A 20,779-nucleotide genomic window follows, 5' to 3' on the forward strand; every position below is an offset into this window, starting at 1 on the left:
ACGAGCGCCCACCTTCCCAATGTTTCCGCGCGCTTGCGACAGATGGCGCGCGGGTAGCTGGAAAGCTCTTCTGTTCGGAGCCTTCTGAGCCACAGGTCAGAGTGCGAGTGCCTCATGCGAGTGCCACACGAACCCCATCTCATGTTGTCATTACTTGCGATGGCGGCCCAGCTACTATGGCGTTCTGCTCCTCAGCACCGGTCCGAAACATGGTTTCAACCACAAATGACCAAAATGAATCATGAGCCCTTTACCAGGCCGTCCCTATAGCAGTGAATCGAAGACTATGCCTTTCTTTTTTTGTACATTGGCTGATCGTAGCCCAGGGAGGTGTAATCCTGGGATGTTGAAATCCATCAACCAATCCAAACAATCATACGACCATAGAGGAAGGATTCAACAAGCGCGGACACTCCCATTGAGCCCAGCGATAGGATTGACTGCAGCACACCAAGCCGCCGACATTAATACCTGAACCACACTTTCGGTTTTGGGCGCGCGCGTTTTGAACGCTAGCTGAAACGCGTTACGCCGGCTGCACTGATCGGCGCGGCATTTCTTTTGCTTCTACTGCTCAACCGCGCGCGGTCTTGGTGCGGAATCGTTTTATTATTTAAATGATTGCGAACCATCTTTACAAGCCTCCATCGAATACATGTGTCACGTGCAATTTCATAAAGACGCAAGACGCCTTGTGAAATGAGGAAATGTTTATTTTACTTTATATAAATGCTCGTTCCGGGCTCTTTGTGCATTCATCCAAGGTTGTGGCACCAGCTAAGCAGCAGCAGTTTGCGAACGAAACTCCACGGGACGACGTCAGCTGAAAAAGTAAATTATAAGCATGTGTCCTTTTGATAAAAACACCTTAAGCCCGGTCCACATGGTGCGATTTTACACTGCGTTTTTCGCAGCCACACGATTTCCGCAAATGCTAACTTCGCATTACCGTTTCACATGCATCGAGCGCGGCAGCTGCGATTTTCGCATTTGCGAGCACCTATCCCAGGACTGAATTATGCTTCGCGTCAGTTCGCTTCGGTAAGAACAAAGTATAGCAACTTAAAAATTGTTTTCGTGAAAGTTCTTTGCGTTTGAGTGCGTTACTTACATCATCAAAACAAAAATTAGGCAGGAAGGCCACAATGACGTGCCTACGATCTACGTTGTGACTGGTTGGCAGTCCTTGCCGCATCTGCTAATTTGCAAGTGCGAACACGCAGTCGAATTGACACCATGTGAAACGGGCTTTATAGGAATAATGCATGTTGAGGCGAAAGGGGTGAATAGGTGGCATTACAAATAGGCAATTTGCTTTTACATACATGGGGTAGAAAATGCCCGACTCATCCCAAACAATACCGTACACATCACAAAAACATCCGATTTCAAAGCATTCCTCCATTCCCGGGCCTTATTTCCTGCCCTTTAAGAGCACAAATACACAGGCGACTGCACGTTTCCAAAAGAACTTGGCTTCAACCGACGCGATAGTACGCTACGTGTATACAGAGAGGTGCTCACAACACAGGCTCTCAACCAGACCACGCTATATAGACGCTCGCAGAATTCCTTCTACTCGCACTAAAGACAAATGCTTGGGTGCAAAGCCTGTTTTCAGTGGTTCAGAAAACATAATTTTCGAGTTCATGGTTTTTTAGCTGCTCGACGCGTTATTTTTGCGCGTTCTGCCGGCGCAAGCAACACACTCCCATGTTACCCCTCTTGGCAATCGCTTTTGGCGTTTGCGACAAGCGTGAGCACCGAAAGAAGGTATATGTTGTTGCGGGGCCATAAAAAGCATGACAAACTTCTCCCGATAAGATTCCGTACACGCCAAACTAACTATGTCACTACAGCCGAGCTGTTTTTCGCGAACTGCGTCACAACGCCATGGAAGCGCGGCGAGCGTGCCTCAAAATGATCCAAAAAGTAACTAAAGTAATTACAACCGTGCTAGGGGTCACAGAAAGCGTCATGAACTTGTCCCAGTGAGGTTCTGTACACGCGAAACTAACTGCGTCACAACACCAGGCGCAACGAGCACGCCCAAAAACTACCGAAATTAGTTACAAGAAAGTGGGACTCACAGAAAGCGTTGCAAACATCTCCCAGTATGAGTCATATATATATAACTCAAATTAACTGCGCCAGGACGGCCGAGCTGTTTTTCGCTAACTGTGTCACAAGGATATGTTCCGTGCCGTTAACTAATTGCTTGACATGCGTCGCAGGCTCTCAAAATTTCGCACCTTGCCGTAGTCCAATAGTGCAGTGGTGCCGTGTCGAAGTGCAGAAGGAACGCAAGAATACGCCGGGAGCCCAACAAACCATAGGTAAATACAAAAAATGATAACCATTCCTCTCTGTGAGGATGGAATGGCAGCGAAAGCTGACGACACTCAAAGCTCTCAAACGGAAAGCAAAGTGCTTTCGCTGTCATTCCATCTTCACAGAGTGGAATGGTTGTCATTTTTTGCGTTGCGAGTCTGGTGTCGTCGCTAGGTCGGAGGTGCCCGCGATTGTCGTTTTCGTTCAGCATCGCGGGAACGTTCTTCGTCGGTGGTCGTTTCGCGCCGGCGCCGTTTACATTCTCGTTGCTGTTCCCTCCTGCGCTCCTCGTGCGCATGTTGTTCTTGGGGTGTATGAACTATACGTGTCCGCCCCATCGACAACGCAGCTGTTCTCATACGATACCTCTCCTGCTTATATACTGCGATAACCTTGACGACACGCTGTTGTTCACGGCGAGCGTTCTAATCTGTTCCGCATTTTGACACCTGCGCCGCCGCACTGCACCTGTATGGGCTTGTTAGAAATCGCTAAGTCCGTTTCTGTTGCCGGACGCCGAAAAAACTACGGAAGGTTAGTCATACAGCTTTCGCTGTAAAAAAGAAAAACAGGCAGATGGGTCGCCGAACAGGCCAACGCTCACATGCGCAGCCGGCTTCACTCGCATCGGCGGCATGTCTGACTCATGACGCATGCATCTGGCGCGTCATTGGCCTGTCGCTAGGTTACGCAAGAAAAGTAAGTCACAAATTATAACTTCATTTATACGCAGATACTTTTTTTAGTTTTGCCGGGAAAGAATAAAAAAACACAATATCTGTTAACTTTACTTCACATTCTTTTTTCGATGCTCGCGGCAGCAAACGGTCGACATTAATACTAACGTGAGAATTTCCTGTTGCCAGTTTTCGCCGAGTGTCCCTTCTTGTTGAATCCTTTCTCTATGATACGACTCTTATGAGATTGGTCAAGATATTAACGCAACAGAGTTAAGGGCCCCGTGCTGCAAAAAACCCGATGTCGGACGTCGCTTGACGAAAAATCATACCGAACCACAACCACGCAGGCGCTCCGCGTGGCGCAGATGTGCTACTGAACTAATTGAATTCCTCAAAGAAACATGCGTCAGAAAAATCGTACAGTGCGACCTAAACACAACCGACAGACATGATAGCGTCGGAGTTTAATTTGAATGTACCGGAAAACAGAACTTTGTTACGCGGAAACTCGGACACAAACCCCTTTTCCGAGCGGCGCGGCCCGCTCGGTTCCTTGCAACACCACCATCGCGCTCGGCTCCGCGCATGCGCGAGAAAGCTGCGGTTGCCGAGAAACGTGACAAGCAGTCAGGGATCTTTGAAATCTATCGCGTTCCACTCTTAAAGGCGAAGCTGAAGCGTCCTCCAAATTTTATAGTAGCAAATGTGTTATAGAAAATAAATAAATAAACCAGCAGTTCTTGATTGAGTTAAAGGGACACTAAAGTGTACTATGAAGTTAAGTTAGTGATAAAGCAATGCTATAGAACGTCTAAGGCGTCAATATAATCGCGAACAGAGCTTTAGTAACCGAGAAATTGAGGTAAATGCATGACACGATTTGAGACTCCCCAGCGACATTCCTGTACTAGCCCGATGACGAAGGCACTCCTCATCATAATTTATGTCACTAGTACTCAACTACTCGTATTAAAAAATCATTCCATTAGATTATAAGACGGAAGAAAACGCTACTTGTCTTCTATTCGATTCTAAGAAAAAAAATTTGACGTTACCCTTTAGTAATATGGGTGATCGAAAGGTTTCGTTTTCGCTCGACTTTGCACCGCGCGCGCTTTGGAGTTTCAGTTGTTTCGTCATCGCGTCGTGCTGCGGTGGTCCTGCTGACTCGCGAAACTTGCATTTGAAACAAGCAGCGAGGATGCCACGTCCATGTGATGTCGTGGGATGCGCAAACGGTTAGCGGAACTTGGCCAAGGGCAGTTGCAGCGGTGAATCCAACGTTACTGTGTGGCAACGAGTGAACCTCTCCGTTCTAAGTGGTTAAGTGCCGTACCTATGCCACAGCACGCTGGCAAAGAGCCGAAAAATCACGTAGTGTGCTCGCTGCACTTTCGTGCAGAGGATTACGAGTTCAACGCCGACTTACTGACTGAAGTCGTGTGGAGTGCCTTTCAAAGCAGGCCGCCGTCGTAGTAGTACTCAACGACGCCGGCAGCGCAAGCCCTCAGCAGCAGGTCACGTTCATCAGTGCTTAAATCCCTGAAGTCGAGCCCAGCATGGCGAGCCAATGTGTCGTTGTCAGGGTCGTCCATTGTAACGAGCGTCGAAGTTGGCGTCATAAAATAAAGAACCAGCTCATCGTCACGCGCTTTCTCTTTCGCTAGCCACCATAGTTCCGCTTTCGCGCTGCTGTCGGCTCTGTCTTGGCTCTGTTTCTGGCCGCGCGTTTGCGTTTTGAGCAAAAAAGCCGTAGCGCCGTCTGCGGGCGCCGTTTTCCTCACCGACGGCGCAATGTCACTATGAGACCATGACGTCACCACTCCTCGATCGGAGGGCGGGCTATTTGAACTGCGCTAGAGGTACGCGGACGCTTCATAACGCATTTTCTCTTAAATTAAGTCTCTTCTTCGCACGAAACAAGCGTTTCGAGGTTTCTGGGATGGTATTTAAACAGTCCACGTTGGCTTAATAGTAACCTTTAGTGTTCCTTTAACTGCTGTAGGTATTGCTTAGAATAGCGGAGCTAGATCACCAGACAGGCAACTATGGGCAGCTCGGCAGTTGGCACTGTTACGTTTCGCCTACAACGCGCGGTAATGCCGGCGCGGATGCAACGGACGCCGGGGCTTTGTTCAAAGCGGCGGACATTTTGGCCCGTCCGACGCCGCCGCAACGCCTACCCGCCAAGCGTGTCCAGGCGTGTTTCAGTGCCACGTGTCTTCGTGTGTGTGTGTGTGTGTGTGTGCCCACGCTTGTCAAAGCGCGGCATCAGGGGAGCGGAGCTCCCCAAGTGAAGGTTGGCGATGCGTCACTACACTCGGTTCAGCAGGTCTCTCGGCTCGACAGTTCGCGCCGTCGTGGGGTCATGCTCCGCCGTCCCGTGACCTTCATCCCGTGACCTTCATCCCGTGACCTTCTCTTTTGGACCGCGACGCCGAGGGTATAAGAGCAGCTGCCCCCGGACGCCAGGGGAGAGGCTCCGATTTGTACTGTTGAGTTACGTGCTCTCCCGTCTCTCCACTCCGGTCGACCTGACCGGCCGCTCTTTTGCTATGTTAGAATAAACAAGTTGTTCTGTTACCAGTCTTCTCTTGCTTTGCCGGGACCTTCGGATGCTTCCAGTGCCCCAGGCCGCCAGGCCAACGCTACCCTTGGGGCTTGCGACCCATTGGCAATAACGGGCGTCAGCACCGAGACCCCAACAACTCGTGCCAGCGGTGCGATTCCAACATCTGGTTGCCAGCGGTGAGATCGCGACAACGGAGGCCAGCAGCGAAGAGATGCGGTTGAATGTATGCTGAGCAGCACAACGACCATCCGGGAGCAGCGCAACGAGCCCTGTGTGATGACTGGTTGCCTGCAGCGGAACGACTGCGCTGAAGTCTTGGCTGCGAGGTTTGGTGAGTGCGGGACTTTCTTCTTCTGAGTTTTGCCAGGCTTTTGTTAGTGTTAGAAACAGAGCTGGTAATTGTGGTTGTCGTTGCTGCCGGGTTAGTTTGCGGCAAGACAATAGTAGGCAGTAGAGAAAGCAGCATTCAGAGCAGCCATGGATTTGAAGTCGTTGCGCAAACCGATATTACTGGAGCTTGCAAAAGAGTTGGGTCTGGATGTCTCAGACAAACTCAGAAAACCAGAACTGCTAAGGGCTATTCTTGAGTTAGAAGCTGAAGATGACGAGCTGTCGGATTGCCTTGAGACCATTGAGGAGCGGGCAAAAAGACATGAGCGCGAACTTATAGAGCAGAAAGAAAAAGAAGAGCGTGAACACGCTTTGGAATTGAAGCGTCTCGAGATAGAGATGGAACGCGCTCGTAATGGAAGTCAGGCACACGGTGCAGGAGAACGAGTATTGTTCAAAATGACTGACCTGATGCGGCCGTTTAAGCTTGGAGAGGACATTGGTTTGTTCCTGGTTAACTTTGAGCGAACGTGCGAGAAGCAGGGGTTCTCTCGGGAAACGTGGCCACAGCGCTTGCTCACTTTGCTACCCGGCGAGGCGGCCGACGTAGTCGCTCGCTTGGAGAGAGAGGAGGCAGAGGATTTCGACAAAGTGAAATCGAGTCTGCTAAAAAAGTACCGGCTGTCAGCGGAGGCGTTCCGTCGGAAGTTTCGGGAAAATGAGAAAGGCAAAAGTGAGTCATATACAGAGTTTGCCTACAGGCTTATGTCAAACATGCAGGAGTGGCTCAAAGAAGAGAAAGCGTTTGGTGACCACGAGAAAGTTCTGCAGTGTTTCGGGCTAGAACAGTTTTATAGTCGGTTACCTGAGAACGTGCGGTACTGGGTCTTGGATAGGCCAGACGTTAGTACGGTGGCTAGAGCCGCTGAGTTAGCCGAGGAGTTTGTGACGCGTCGGGCTCGTGGAGCTAAGGACGGTCAAAAGGGTGAATTTGGCTCCAAGTTTGAGAGGCCAAAGTTCACGCCCATGAGAGCAAAGGGGGACACACGTAGTTCGGATGCGAGTGAAAGCAGTCCGACCGAACGTAAGGAGACGGCGGCAACCGAAGCCGAACGCAGAAAGCGGTTCGAGACGAGGCAAGCGCGCGTTTGTTATACATGCCAGAAGCCGGGTCACTTTTCGGCGCAGTGTCCAGAAACAAAAACACAAGTCGTGTTTTTGTCTATATGCAGCACTGACGAGAACATGAAGCTTCTCGAGCCTTACATGCGAGACCTCCTCGTGAACGGGAAAGAGTGCCGAGTGCTTCGCGATTCCGCAGCTACAATGGATGTAGTTCACCCCTCTTACGTAGAACCCGATATGTTCACGGGCGAGTGCGCATGGATCAAGCAAGCAGTGGAAGCTCATAGCGTGTGTCTGCCGGTAGCAAAAGTGCTTATTGAAGGACCTTTCGGAGCACTTGAGACGGAGGCCGCAGTGTCATCTATGCTGCCCCCCCAGTACCCGTACCTATTTTCGAACAGGTCCGATCACCTCCTGCGCGAGAAGGGGCTTTTGTTTGGTGAGGCTAGCGTTCAGGCCTTAACCAGATCGAAGGTTCGGGAGCTCGCTGCAAAGGCGGTAGTTGCGGGGCCGACGTTGTTGAACGATGAGAGAGGGTCAGAGGCGCAGCAAGCTGGTATTCAGAGCACGCCCGAACTGAATAAAATTGAGCCTGTAGCGTTAAAGGCAGCAGATACTGGAGAAGAAATTCCCGACACGGGAAAGTTAGAAGAGCTGTCTCCAGATTTGCTCATCGCGCCTACGTCAGACGGACTTAACAGGTTGCTAAAAGTCAGCCGGTCGGCTTTGATAGCCGAGCAAAAGAAGGATGGCAGCCTAGAAAACATACGCTGCATTGTCAAGGAAGGTATCGCCAAGAAAAATGCTCGCTTTGTGGAAAGAGGTGGGGTCCTGTACCGGAAGTATCTAGACCGCAGGGGAGTGGAGTTCGATCAGCTGATCGTGCCTCAATGCTATCGTCAGGATCTGTTGCGCTTGTCACATGGGGGTTCGTGGTCCGGACACCTAGGAGTTAAGAAAACTAAGGACCGTCTCTTGCAGGAGTACTATTGGCCAGGGTGTTTTCGGGACGCAGACCACTTTGTGAAGACATGCGACACCTGTCAGCGGGTGGGCAAGCCAGGGGACAAATCGAGGGCGCCGTTGAAGTTGGTACCTATCATTACGGAGCCTTTTAGACGGCTCGTTATTGATACAGTGGGACCTCTGCCGGTAACAGCCACGGGGTACCGACACATTTTGACTGTGATCTGCCCAGCGACAAAGTTCCCTGAAGCAGTGCCGCTTAAAGAACTCAGCTCAGTTGAGATAGTCAATGCACTACTGTCCATATTTGCGCGAGTTGGTTTTCCTGCAGAAATCCAGTCCGATCAGGGTACAGTGTTTACTAGCGCTTTGACGACAGCCTTTCTCGAAAGGTGCGGGGTAAGGCTGTTACACAGCTCAGTGCACCACCCCCAGTCGAATTCCGTTGAGAAGCTCCACTCCGTCATGAAGCGCGTGTTGAGAGCATTGTGTTTTGAACATCAAACTGACTGGGAGCTGTGTCTGCCTGGAGTGATGTTTGCTTTAAGAACCGCGCCGCATGCGGCTACGGGGTTCTCGCCAGCTGAGCTGGTGTACGGTCGCTCGCTGCGATCTCCGCTTCGCATGCTTCGAGAATCATGGGAAGGCAGGGGCGACGACCCAGTCGTGGTAGAGTACGTGCTTAAGCTCCTCGAACGCTTAAGAAGGGCACAGGAGTTGTCAGGTGAAGCAATGGCAGAGGCCCAGCAGAGGGCCAAGGTTTATTATGATCGGACAGCCAGGGCCCGTCGTTTTGAGGTGGGCGATGAGGTCATGATATTGCGCACATCGCTAAAGAACAAACTCGACGTGCAGTGGGAGGGCCCAGCACGGATTGTTCAAAAACTGTCGGACGTTAACTACGTGGTGAGTCTGCCAGGAAAGCGGAAAGCACAGCAAGTTTACCACTGTAATCTGCTCAAACCCTATAAGCAACGGGAAGCAGTGGTGTGCATGATGGTAAACGTGCCCGAAGAGCTTCCGGTCGAGCTTCCGGGACTAGGCTCAGTGACAAACAGGAAAGACGCCGATCAAGTCATTAGTGACTTAATAAGTAAAGCATCGCTGTCGCCTGAGCAGAAAACAGAACTACACCAGCTCTTACAAGAGTTTCAAGGTCTGTTCTCTGAGAGGCCTGGTAGGACTTCTGTCCTTGCTCATGACATAGAACTTACCTCCCCAGAGCCAGTACGATCCAAGGCGTACCGGGTGTCACCCCGCCAGAGCGATATTATGGAGGCTGAGGTAAAGAAAATGCTACAGCTCGGTGTTATTGAAGCGGGTGAGAGTGATTATACCTCCCCTTTGATTTTAGTTGAGGTACCGGGCAAGGAACCTCGTCCTTGCGTCGACTACCGCAGGCTTAATTCCATCACTAAGGATCAAATTTATCCGATCCCTAACATCGAGGAGCGCCTTGAGAGAGTGAGTAGCGCTCAGTTTATTTCCACCCTAGATCTTGTCAGGGGTTATTGGCAGGTTCCACTTACAGAAGAGGCTAGTAGGTATGCGGCGTTCATTTCACCAATGGGGACATTCCGTCCTAAAGTTTTGAGTTTTGGTTTGAAGAACGCACCATACTGCTTTTCAAGCCTCATGGATAAAGTGTTGCGGGGACAGCAAGAATTCGCTTTACCGTATCTAGACGACGTAGCGATATTCTCCGCATCCTGGCCTGAGCATATGGCCCACTTGCGGGCAGTGCTAACCCGCCTGCGCGATGCGGGCTTGACAGTCAAGGCTCCCAAGTGCCAGTTAGCACAGGCCGAGGTTGTCTACCTCGGACACGTGATTGGTCGGGGTCGTCGCCGCCCCTCTGAAATAAAGGTGGCCGCTGTGCGAGACTTCCCGCAACCGCGCACGAAGACCGATATTCGGTCGTTCTTAGGTGTCGCCGGCTACTATCAGAGGTACATCCCCAGGTACTCTGATATCGTGGCTCCCTTGACGGATGCTCTAAGAAAGACAGAGCCGCAAACAGTCGTCTGGGATGAGACGAAGGAAAGAGCTTTTAGCGCCCTAAAGAGCGCCCTAACAAGCCAGCCTGTGCTACGATCGCCCGACTACACAAAAGGGTTCGTTGTTCAGTGTGATGCTAGTGAGCGAGGCATGGGCGTTGTACTGTGCCAACGGGAAAATGGAGAAGTAGAACACCCCGTCCTGTATGCTAGTCGTAAGCTGACCAGTCGTGAGCAGGCGTATAGCGCCATCGAGAAAGAGTGTGCGTGTATCGTGTGGGCCGTTCAGAAATTGTCATGTTACCTAGCTGGCTCGAGGTTTATCATTGAGACGGATCACTGCCCTCTCCAATGGCTGCAGACCATCTCTCCCAAAAATGGCCGCCTCCTGCGCTGGAGCCTCGCTTTGCAACAATATTCCTTTGAGGTGCGTTACAAAAAGGGGAGTCTCAACGGTAACGCCGATGGCTTAAGTCGAAGCCCCTAACGTGGGAATCAGCCTCAAAATTGCTTGTTACTGATGTTTTTCTTCCTGAGGCAGGATTTTTTTAACCTATTGCTTTTGTATAGTGTTTCAAAGTGATGATGTGCTTTTTAGTGCAATTTTTCCGATTTGTGGACGCGTTCTGAGTGCTGCTAAACTACTGTAAGGAACTAGGCAGCAGTATAAAAGGGGAAAGAGCCTGGCAGGGCTTAGTGAGGGTTGTGCCGTGCTTGCTGACTGAGCGGTTGACTTTCGGCGTAGTTCTAACGCTTGCCGGAAACGAGAACAAAAATGTCAACTCTCCCGAAGTCACTTTGCAGTGTCCTGTGCACCTGAACGCGAGAACGAGGCCTTCTCTGTGCGCTGCGCTCAAGAAACGCCAAAGGACGCCCGACTTCGGTTATGAGCATCATCGAGCGACATCCCTCCGGACAGCGGATGCAGTCCCCTGACCTTCGGGATCTCCTTCCCCCGGCGGGGCGGTCTGTTACGTTTCGCCTACAACGCGCGGTAATGCCGGCGCGGATGCAACGGACGCCGGGGCTTTGTTCAAAGCGGCGGACATTTTGGCCCGTCCGACGCCGCCGCAACGCCTACCCGCCAAGCGTGTCCAGGCGTGTTTCAGTGCCACGTGTCTTCGTGTGTGTGTGTGTGTGTGTGTGCCCACGCTTGTCAAAGCGCGGCATCAGGGGAGCGGAGCTCCCCAAGTGAAGGTTGGCGATGCGTCACTACACTCGGTTCAGCAGGTCTCTCGGCTCGACAGTTCGCGCCGTCGTGGGGTCATGCTCCGCCGTCCCATGACCTTCATCCCGTGACCTTCATCCCGTGACCTTCTCTTTTGGACCGCGACGCCGAGGGTATAAGAGCAGCTGCCCCCGGACGCCAGGGGAGAGGCTCCGATTTGTACTGTTGAGTTACGTGCTCTCCCGTCTCTCCACTCCGGTCGACCTGACCGGCCGCTCTTTTGCTATGTTAGAATAAACAAGTTGTTCTGTTACCAGTCTTCTCTTGCTTTGCCGGGACCTTCGGATGCTTCCAGTGCCCCAGGCCGCCAGGCCAACGCTACCCTTGGGGCTTGCGACCCATTGGCAATAACGGGCGTCAGCACCGAGACCCCAACAACTCGTGCCAGCGGTGCGATTCCAACAGCACCAGTTCAAGTTGCATGCTTGCCAAGGACATTATTCCACTGTATTTATAAGCTCTAAATAGAGTTGCAGCACCAAAACAATTGGCTGCTATTCGAAGTCCTTCCCAGAAAGTTAAAGAAAAAATAGAAAGTTTGAGCTTGTCAAACTTTCTTGCTTTGGAAGAATGCTTTGCCACTGTACAAGCGATTTAGTGTTGCTCTCAAGTGTCCCTTCAACGCTTTCATGAACTGCTTTCATGCTTTGCCACTGTACAAGCGATTTAGTGTTGCTCTCAAGTGTCCCTTCAACGCTTTCATGAACAGAAGTGCATTTCGAGAGCAAAACTTATAGTGTTGTTGAGGAAATGGTGAACATCTGGTAGGAAAATCATGTTCACACAAGAAAAACATTTTCCCCCTTTGCAGTCAAAGTGAGGTGGCCACTTGAAGTGATCTAAGGGCCTAGTACTAGAGTTTAGCAGTAACTTTATCGGTTTAGCAGTTTAGCAGTTACACTACGCTAGCAAAACCGAGTAAGGACTTATATTTCTTTAAACACACACACACACACACACACACGCGCGCACTTACAAATCAAGTCCAGCGTGTATCGCGCGCCATGGAGGCCATCGCGTTCGAAAAAAAAAAAAAAGTTGCCACACGTGACAACGGATTCGCCGCCGCTTTTGTGTAAAGGAAGCGTACGTAAAAGGGGCTCACGCGCCTCAGGAGCAATAAAGTCCAGAAAAGATAGTCACCTGGGGTGACAAACATGCCAGAAAGTGTTAAAGAACCACAGTCAGGGTTACCTGGTAGCACAGTAAAAATGAATATGAGCGAAATTCACCTTGGAGAAGGAGAAGGAAAATCAACAGTGCTTAATTTCGACAAAATTAAGAAATGTAAGAGAAAATCCGTCTCCTGTTAATCACATTCAGTAATGAGAAAAAAATACATAGGCTTTAATTTCCTTTTTTTTCCTTCTTCGCGGTTCGGATGCCCTTTGTAAGAATACACGGCTCGTGAGAATAAATCAGCTTGCTTTATCATGCGCATATTGCTATCGCATGCTCTGCATAAGATCGCAGCGAAGGAATGCTTTTCAATCTGTTACAGGTCCCCGTACTCCCTTTGGTGCTCAGCAACTACAAATCATTCTTCTGTTCCGAAGAGTGGAAGTTCAATGATGGTGAGTCCTTAGCTCGCTGAGGTTTGATGATCATGTATGTGCTTTAATGAGGCAAGAGCCAGGTCTGGCGAAAGAGCGCCAAGTAGATGATCATGAATTTTCAGTGTAGCAAAGACTTGCGAAGGGTAGGTGTAACATATGGCTGTATAGTGGCCTAGAAACATTCGCAGTAAGGGGCGTAAAATACATATTGACAAGGGAGGTGTGTTGTGAGCATAAAAAGATATGCTTCAAAAGGATGGTATGCAAAAAGATGTCAGTGTCAGTGTAGCAGTACACTGCCTCACCCGAACCCTTGAACGCAAGGGCCTGAAGGCAATTGCTGTACAAAGCAGTACTGGCACAACAGCAACCTCTGGCGAGAGGATGTGCTACGAATCTTGTAGGCTAATAAGTTGCCATGTACTAACATAATGTAAAAAGCACGCTGACGGGTTTTCTATAGAATTGAGCTTGAAATCATTGTAATGCGCAGATTGCCATGAAGAGCATCATTAAAGAGCATCATTATAAGACTATGCGGGATGATAATTCTCAAGTTTTAAGGAATTTTTAGGAATTTCCTGTGGCAGATATAATGCCTGTGGTTGAGCTCGATTATTCGAAGAGGCGGACATTGCTAATACGAGAAATAGAACCACATATTCAACTAATTAACGAAAGTTCACTCATTAGCTTCTTAATTACTTTACGACCCATATTGCAATTTACGAATTGTAGCCGTTGAGCTTGCAGGACGTAGCCACCTGAAATGAATTTCCAGGATGACACCGGCTCTGAGATATTATTTTCCAAAGTGTGGGACGAAATACATAGGCGTTCCAGTTACGTTTATGCTTAATTGTATGGAAGAGCGTTTTGTGAAAAAAAGTAAGTGGAACAACAATGCATTTTTACGGCGAGTTTGATGGCGTATATATCCAAACTGGCGTCATTCTGGAAATTCATTCCAGGAGGATACGCCTTGCAAGCTCATCGGCTACAATTAATAAGTGGCAATATGTGCCGGAACGTAATTAATTCAGAAGTTCATTAGTGAATTTTGTTAATTCGTTTATTAGGTGTTTCCAGTTCTCGTGTAAGTAATGTCCGCCTATCTGAATAACCCAGCACATGGACTAGAATTATGCTATCTGCAACAGGCAATTTTTTTTAATTCCGTAAAACATAAAATTGATCACCCTGTATATGTCCCTGCAAGCTACCGCAAGCGGTCTCCAATTGCCCCTGTCTTGCGTCAGCTGACCCCAACTTATCCCTGCGAATTTCCTAATTTCATCACACCGCACCTACTTCTCTGCCGTCTTCGACTGCGCTTTCCTTCTCGTGGCACCCATTATGTAACTCTAACAGACCACCATCTTCCCTACGCATTACATGGTCTACCAAACTATAGTTTGGTAGACCATGTAATGCGTAGGGAAGATTTACATTTCTTCGGCTTACCCTGTTTGCTCTCTAATCCACACCGCTGTCTTCCTGTACCTTAAGGTTATTTAACACTTCTAGTTTCATCGCTCGTTGTGCGATCCTTAACGTCAGCTCAAGCTGCTTTGTTAACTTTTCGTATGTTAGTATCGGCAGAACTCAATGATTGTCCAGTTATCTTTTCAAGGATAGCGATAAGCTGCCGGTCATGATTTGGTAATGCCTTTGTTTGAACTTCAACCCATTTTTATTCTTCTGTAATTTCTCCTTCCGCCATGTATGATAGGACAGATCATGATCTTAGAGCCACGGGAAAAACACGGGAGAGGGAAGGGTATTGCGAAACTTTTCGCCGACATGGACGAGCGCATTTGCTAGTGACAGCAATGTTTCGTTAACGCGTCCATAAGTTACCTGGTTTCAGACCTGCGTGCGAGCCCTTCTGCCCTCTTATTAAATGGTGATATCCTTGAAAACTCTTGTCTTCACCCGGCCGCAATCCGTACTTGTCCCACGCAACAGTTTCCGCACTCGTCATGGTGTCAACTTCGACTAGAACGTTTACCAGCAGCCTCAACGTTTCAAACGGACCACGGTACTGGGCATAGCAGTGTGCAGCGATGTTCACTAGGGAGGCAAACTTTATTGCAGCGCTTTCTTGCAATACCAACCATGCCCAAACTTATGTTCTTTCCTTAGCGTGCACCCAATGCGAGGTGCAATAGCTTTGTTGCATTCCGCCTCCATCGGAATGCTACCGGCGCGGCTGGTTTAGAACATGCGACCTGGAGCTCAGCAGTGGAATGCTTTAGCCACTGCGCTACCGTGGTGTATAAATCAAAGGCCTGCATTTTTTTACCAATGCTGAACGATCGATGCATAGCTGGTAGACAGCACACTACCCTAATTAACAAAGAACAAAAGCAGCCCTAGAAGGCGCGCATGGGACATGGAGCTTAGGATGCCGGAGTACATCGAGACACTCTAATGAAACAGCGCGACATTGCACTCAGTTTGCGCCCCCCCCCCCTCGAACACGCCTATGGTACTTTGCGTAAAATATCGGCATATCTGCATAAACGAGACGTGAAAGGAGGCGAGGCGCTCGCTGATGAGGCTGATATTGGATAACCCATCTGTGACAGGCGTATAAACGTACATCCGTTGCTGAGGGAGAACGAAGAAAATTCTGTCGAAGGAAATCCATCATGAAGACCTCAACGCTTGAGAAGGATGCACACTTGTTGGAAAATTGCCAGCTTGCGATTGAATGGACTGGCAGGCATCCTTTTACCGCAGTGGTGGCCTGTTGTATAGAGCGTCCGCCTCATATGCGGGAGGTACTGGGATCAAGTCCCGGTGCCACCAGAAACCAACTGGTTTTGCTAATGGGTAGAGATGCCCCCTGGCCTGGTGTTCGGCTATTTGTGGGGATTCTCATCTCGAAAGGGCACTCCATAGATATTTCCAGGACTCTGGCGCCCCTTGTCCGACCACTGACGGCATTCTGGTAGAGCATAATCCGCGGCTATGTATGGGAGGCAGACGAGAGCTATCGCCGAGTACGTGTTGTATATTAAACGTAAAAATGGAAGACATACGAGAACACCGTCCGTATGCCCCAAACGAGCACTTTGACTTGGCACGCCGCCCGGGGAAGCAACTCGGACGGCGTTATCCCAGCAACAGATACGGTGCAACCGAGCATATTGCCGTGTCACATATATAGCTGTGTAACTTAGACTGGAAATAAATCCAGCCAATTATCTGTTCAATTCATGCTTCTAGCTGCAATTAATTCGGTGCACCTGAGTACTTATACTATTAAAATAAGTACAAGCGTGCTCCCAGCCAGGTGCTCTACCAATATTGTATCTCAGCGGTTCAGAGTTGAACACCCACCTGTTGAAAACTGCCGGCGTGGGACCGGCAGACATCCTTTTGTAAGTTCTGTGGGGCTTGGTTTGTTTTCGCTCTTGCACATCAAGCATAACGATCTGCTTGAACCGCAACCCGAACTCGAACGGGACCTCCAGGGGAACCCAAATTCTCATCCCGGCCGTGGCGGCCGCAATTCGATGGGGGCGAAATGCGAAGACACCCGTGTACTTAGATTTAGGAGCGCGTTAAAGAACCCCAGGTGGTCGACATTTCCGGAGTCCTCCACTACGGCGTGCCTCATAATCAGAAAGTGGTTTTGGCACGTTAAACTCCATAATTTAATTTTTTTTTTCAATTCTCATCATTGAAGGCGAGAGCTAGGGCTGCAATCACGGAAGACATCTTAGAATTGGTGGAAGTACAAGAAGAAAAAGAAAGCACAAAATGACAGCAGAGAAGAATAGTGTACTCCGTAGGTGAAGCATGTGCAAGTTCGCTTAACCAATGGATCTGCCCGCCAGCACCTGAATGCCAGAACCATCATCAGCTCTCTCGGGGATTTCGTGAGAGAGAGAAATAGGTTGCATAGAGGAAAGAGTCGCTGTTTCTACTTTATTGCAGGGAGCACGACTCTGCATGTCTACGTATATAAAAAGGAGCAGAAGGAGAAAGCAAGGGAGAGAATAGATGGAATGGCGGTTGGCAGCACAGTTCCGCGGGAATTGGTGGCAAGGCGGGCCCCTAGAGCGAGCACGACAGCCTGATTACCTCCAGGAACTCTGTAGGAGAGCGCTGAAGACCAGGCGGCGGTGATTCGTGGGAAAGAGCAAGTCCGCAGAAGAGGCAGCAGGAAGGTCCAGGCGCCGGAGCGAGCATGTCAACGTCAAGCGCTGTGCCGACTATGCGGGACACGAGCACAGGAGGTGCTCCAGTGTGTCTGATGCGCCGCACGCTGAGCAGGCCGGGGAGCTTGTCCTGTCCTTGCTGAAAATTCTGGTGGATGTCCAGCAGCAATCGGCTCGGAGGCGTAAGAGGAGAGATCGCTCTCTCCTTGGGAGCCATTTCTGAGGGAGCAGACAGGGAAGGTTCCCACTGGCGAGCGATTATAAGGGTCAGGGTGAGATGCGATGAACAGCCGCCGTAGAGTGTGCCTATAGAAGTCAAAAGCCGGGGCTGATGGAAGCCGAGTGGTGAGTCCTTTTAGCCAGAACATCCGCCTTCTGATTCCCCGTAATCGCTACATGGGAAGGGAGCCAGTGAAGACAGAGGTCAACGCCGCTGTCCTGCAGGGCACGCAATTGATCAGGTCAACAGCAGGCCGATAACGCTGCGGCGAGCCTTCTCTGGGTTCTAGAAGGCCTGTAAAGCAGGGCGCGAGTCGCAGAGGACTGATACTGGGAGCAGGGGGGTCCTCTACCAGCAAGTCCTCCGCCAGGAGTAACTCGGCTTTCTCTGCGGCGGCAGAACTGGCCCTTAAAGGGAGTCGACACACAATTGTCCCGTGCAGAGCAGGAAGGCGTCGGACTTTGGCAGTGATACCTTTCCTCGCTTACGCCCGTGCGCCATCCCTTATAATAAGTAGTTAATATAGATTAAAATACATCTATATCACGCGCGCACTCACTCACGCACGCACGCGCACCACACAAACACAATCAAGGGAGAGAGAGACAAACAAAAGGACAGGAGGCAATCTCATGCGGTGCGGATCAGGCCAGACAAGTACTTGTGCGTAGTCATCACTTCTGCGCCCTCGTGTTTTAAGAATTTCCATGGTGCACATACTAACGGCTAAAGAAACATGTCCTGTATTATGTGAAAATTGGTGTGTGGCTTTCGCGCAGCACGTGCACATCGCTTCAACTGGTGTGTGCAGGCATTGTTAAGCTGACCGTGCTGCCCCTAGTCAGCACCGACGGCCTGACCACGGACGACGTGCCGGACCTGACAGAGCGCGTCCGAAGCATGATGCAGGATGAGCTGGACCGGCAGCAAGTCGAACTGGAGGAGCAGCGGCAGCTGGTGCCCTCCTCCGTCGGGGTCGAGAGCGCCATCGTGAGCGAAATGCGCTTTGCCACCTCAGCGACGAGCGATTCGGCGGTCACCAATAAGGAACGACCCAGAAATGCCCGAAGGGCCTGCCGCATCAAACGATCGATATAATTGTGCCCTGCCACCGCGCGTGTCATGGACAACAGATGTTTTGAACGACTGCACGAGCTGGGACATGGTGTGAGAATGTGATCACAGTGAGGGCGCGGGTAAAAAACTCGGGTGATAATGCCAAAATGGTGCATTTTTCTCATCGGCTAACAAAACTCTATCTTTTCAAAAAAATTATGCGTACCGAGGAGCAAAACAACGAAACGAAGCAACATGCCGAAGTCCTCTGCATGTCTACGTGAAGCACTATCTGGTCTGGGATGGTATATTTGAACGATCACTTTGGGGGTACGAGCATTTTTGCGACATTTCGCCTGTCTCGGCACCGGGCGCGTCTGCGGCGGACAGCGTTCCTCGCACCGTGCCAGATGCCACTGCGCGTCGTTCACCTGCTTGCGCGGGCGAGGTAGTGTGCAATGAACGCTGTCGGCCATAGATGCCGATGCGTCCGGTGCCGAGACATCCGAAATCTCACGAAAGTGATCGTACCCCCGAAAACGATCGTTCGAGAATACAGCCTCTGGTTGCAGTCTCACATCGGGGACACGGTTAACACAGTGAATGAACGACGGGCGTTCAAACGCGTGTCTGTAGATTTTGCGATCTTGTTCGTCTCCAGAAAACACGAAACTCCTTGTTTCACAACAGGATGTTCAGAAGTGATCAGCAAACTTGAGCTGTCGATTAACTGGCTTAGTTGTCACTTACTGAAGTACATATACCTGCTGCTAAAAATACACACACATAAAGGGAAAAATAGTGATGACTACACCGGCCACCGCACGAGCACTTCTAGTACGTCGATGCGCTGCTAGTTGTATGTATGTATGTATGTATGTATGTATGTATGTATGTATGTATGTATGTATGTATGTATGTATGTATGTATGTATGTATGTATGTATGTATGTATGTATGTATGTATGTATGTATAAATGGAAGAACAAAAAATCTAAACCGAAAGTTTACCAAGGACATCCTTGCTCATCAGCGGGGAGTCCGCAGAAGATACTCGGCGCCTAACCCACAACTTAGCGGGGAAGAAACCGCCGATTGGCGCAAAATACAAACTGGGGTTTCCCCCATCTAAAATTTCTAAACGCAATGTATCCCACTCGCTATAGGGCGAACTGCCCTTGGTGCGGTGGCATACCCACCCTAATACATGTAACCTGCGAATGCACTAAGCGCCCTCATAGGCCAAACAGCAATGACACAATGGAGCAGTTGGAGGCACAGCTCGCCCGTTCCAACTTGGGAGTACAAAAGTCCTTAATTAGCTAGATCATGCAGGTAGCAGAGGCCAGTGGAGCCCTGGACTGGGGGGCTCCGACCCCCCCCCCCTCCTTAAAATCTCTTGCTGACAAATAAAGTTTATATATTGGCAGACGTGTATGCCCCTAGGTTGCGCAAGGAAGAGCGAATGCAGATAATTTCTTGATGTTCTTTGTTCATTTGATCTGCATCAAATAGTTTGCAAGTCAACACGTGGAAACTCAATTCTAGATCTAGTCCTCACAACCGAACCGGAAAATATGCTTGTTCACGTCCTTGAATGTATTAGCGACCACAACGTAGTACACTTTGAGTATCTTTTACAAAGTAGTAAACCAGAAAAAAGCAACGAAATATATTTACGATTCATCATCATCATCATCATCATCATCAGCCTAGTTACGCCCACTGCAGGGCAAAGGCCTCTCCCATACTTCTCCAACTACCCCGGTCATGTACTAATTGTGGCCATGTTGTCCCTGCAAACGTCTTAATGTCATCCGCCCACCTAACTTTCTGCCGCCCCCTGCTACGCTTCCCTTCCCTTGGAATCCAGTCCGTAACTCTTAGTGACCATCGGTTATCTTCCCTCCTCATTACATGTCCGGCCCATGCCCATTTCTTTTTCTTGATTTCAACTAAGATGTCGTTTACCCGCGTTTGTTGCCTCACCCAATCTGCTCTTTTCTTATCCCTTAACGTTACACCCATCATTCTTCTTTCCATAGCTCGTTGCGTCGTCCTCAATTTCAGCAGAACCCTTTTCGTAAGCCTCCAGGTTTCTGCCCCATATGTGAGTACTGGTAACACACAGCTGTTGTACACTTTCCTTTTGAGGGATAGTGGCAACCTGCTGTTCATGATTTGAGAATGCCTGCCCAACGCACCCCAACCCATTCTTATTCTTCTGGTTATTTCAGTCTCATGATCCGGATCCGTGGTCACTACCTGTCCTAAGTAGATGTATTCCCTTACCACTTCCAGTGCTTCGCTACCTATCGTAAACTGCTGTTCTCTTCCGAAACTGTTAAACAATACTTTAGTTTTCTGCAGATTAATTTTCAGACCCACCCTTCTGCTTTGCCTCTCCAGGTCAGTGAGCATGCATTGCAATTTGTCTCCTGAGTTACTAAGCAAGGCAATATCATCAGCGAATCGCAAGTTGCTAAGGTATTCTCCATCAACTTTTATCCCCAATTCTTCCCACTCCAGGCCTCTGAATACCTCCT

At 49.8% G+C, this 20,779-nt stretch overlaps 1 protein-coding gene across 2 annotated transcripts in view; it reads left to right on the forward strand.

Annotated features, from left to right (window-relative positions):
- The window catches only part of LOC126546908 (1-acyl-sn-glycerol-3-phosphate acyltransferase alpha-like), a 33,041-nt gene extending 14,383 nt beyond the window's left edge, over nt 1-18,658 (forward strand). For both annotated transcript variants that reach the window (XM_050194626.3, XM_055062622.2), the window contains 2 exons: nt 12,731-12,803; nt 17,989-18,658. In XM_050194626.3, coding sequence (XP_050050583.2) covers nt 12,731-12,803; nt 17,989-18,275 — 360 coding nt within the window. In that variant the 3' untranslated portion in view covers nt 18,276-18,658. The remainder of the gene's footprint in view (nt 1-12,730; nt 12,804-17,988) is intronic.
- Nucleotides 18,659-20,779: the final 2,121 nt, after the last annotated feature.

The sequence above is a fragment of the Dermacentor andersoni genome, chromosome 1 (genome assembly GCF_023375885.2).
Source record: "Dermacentor andersoni chromosome 1, qqDerAnde1_hic_scaffold, whole genome shotgun sequence".
In the NCBI taxonomy this organism is placed as follows: domain Eukaryota; kingdom Metazoa; phylum Arthropoda; class Arachnida; order Ixodida; family Ixodidae; genus Dermacentor; species Dermacentor andersoni.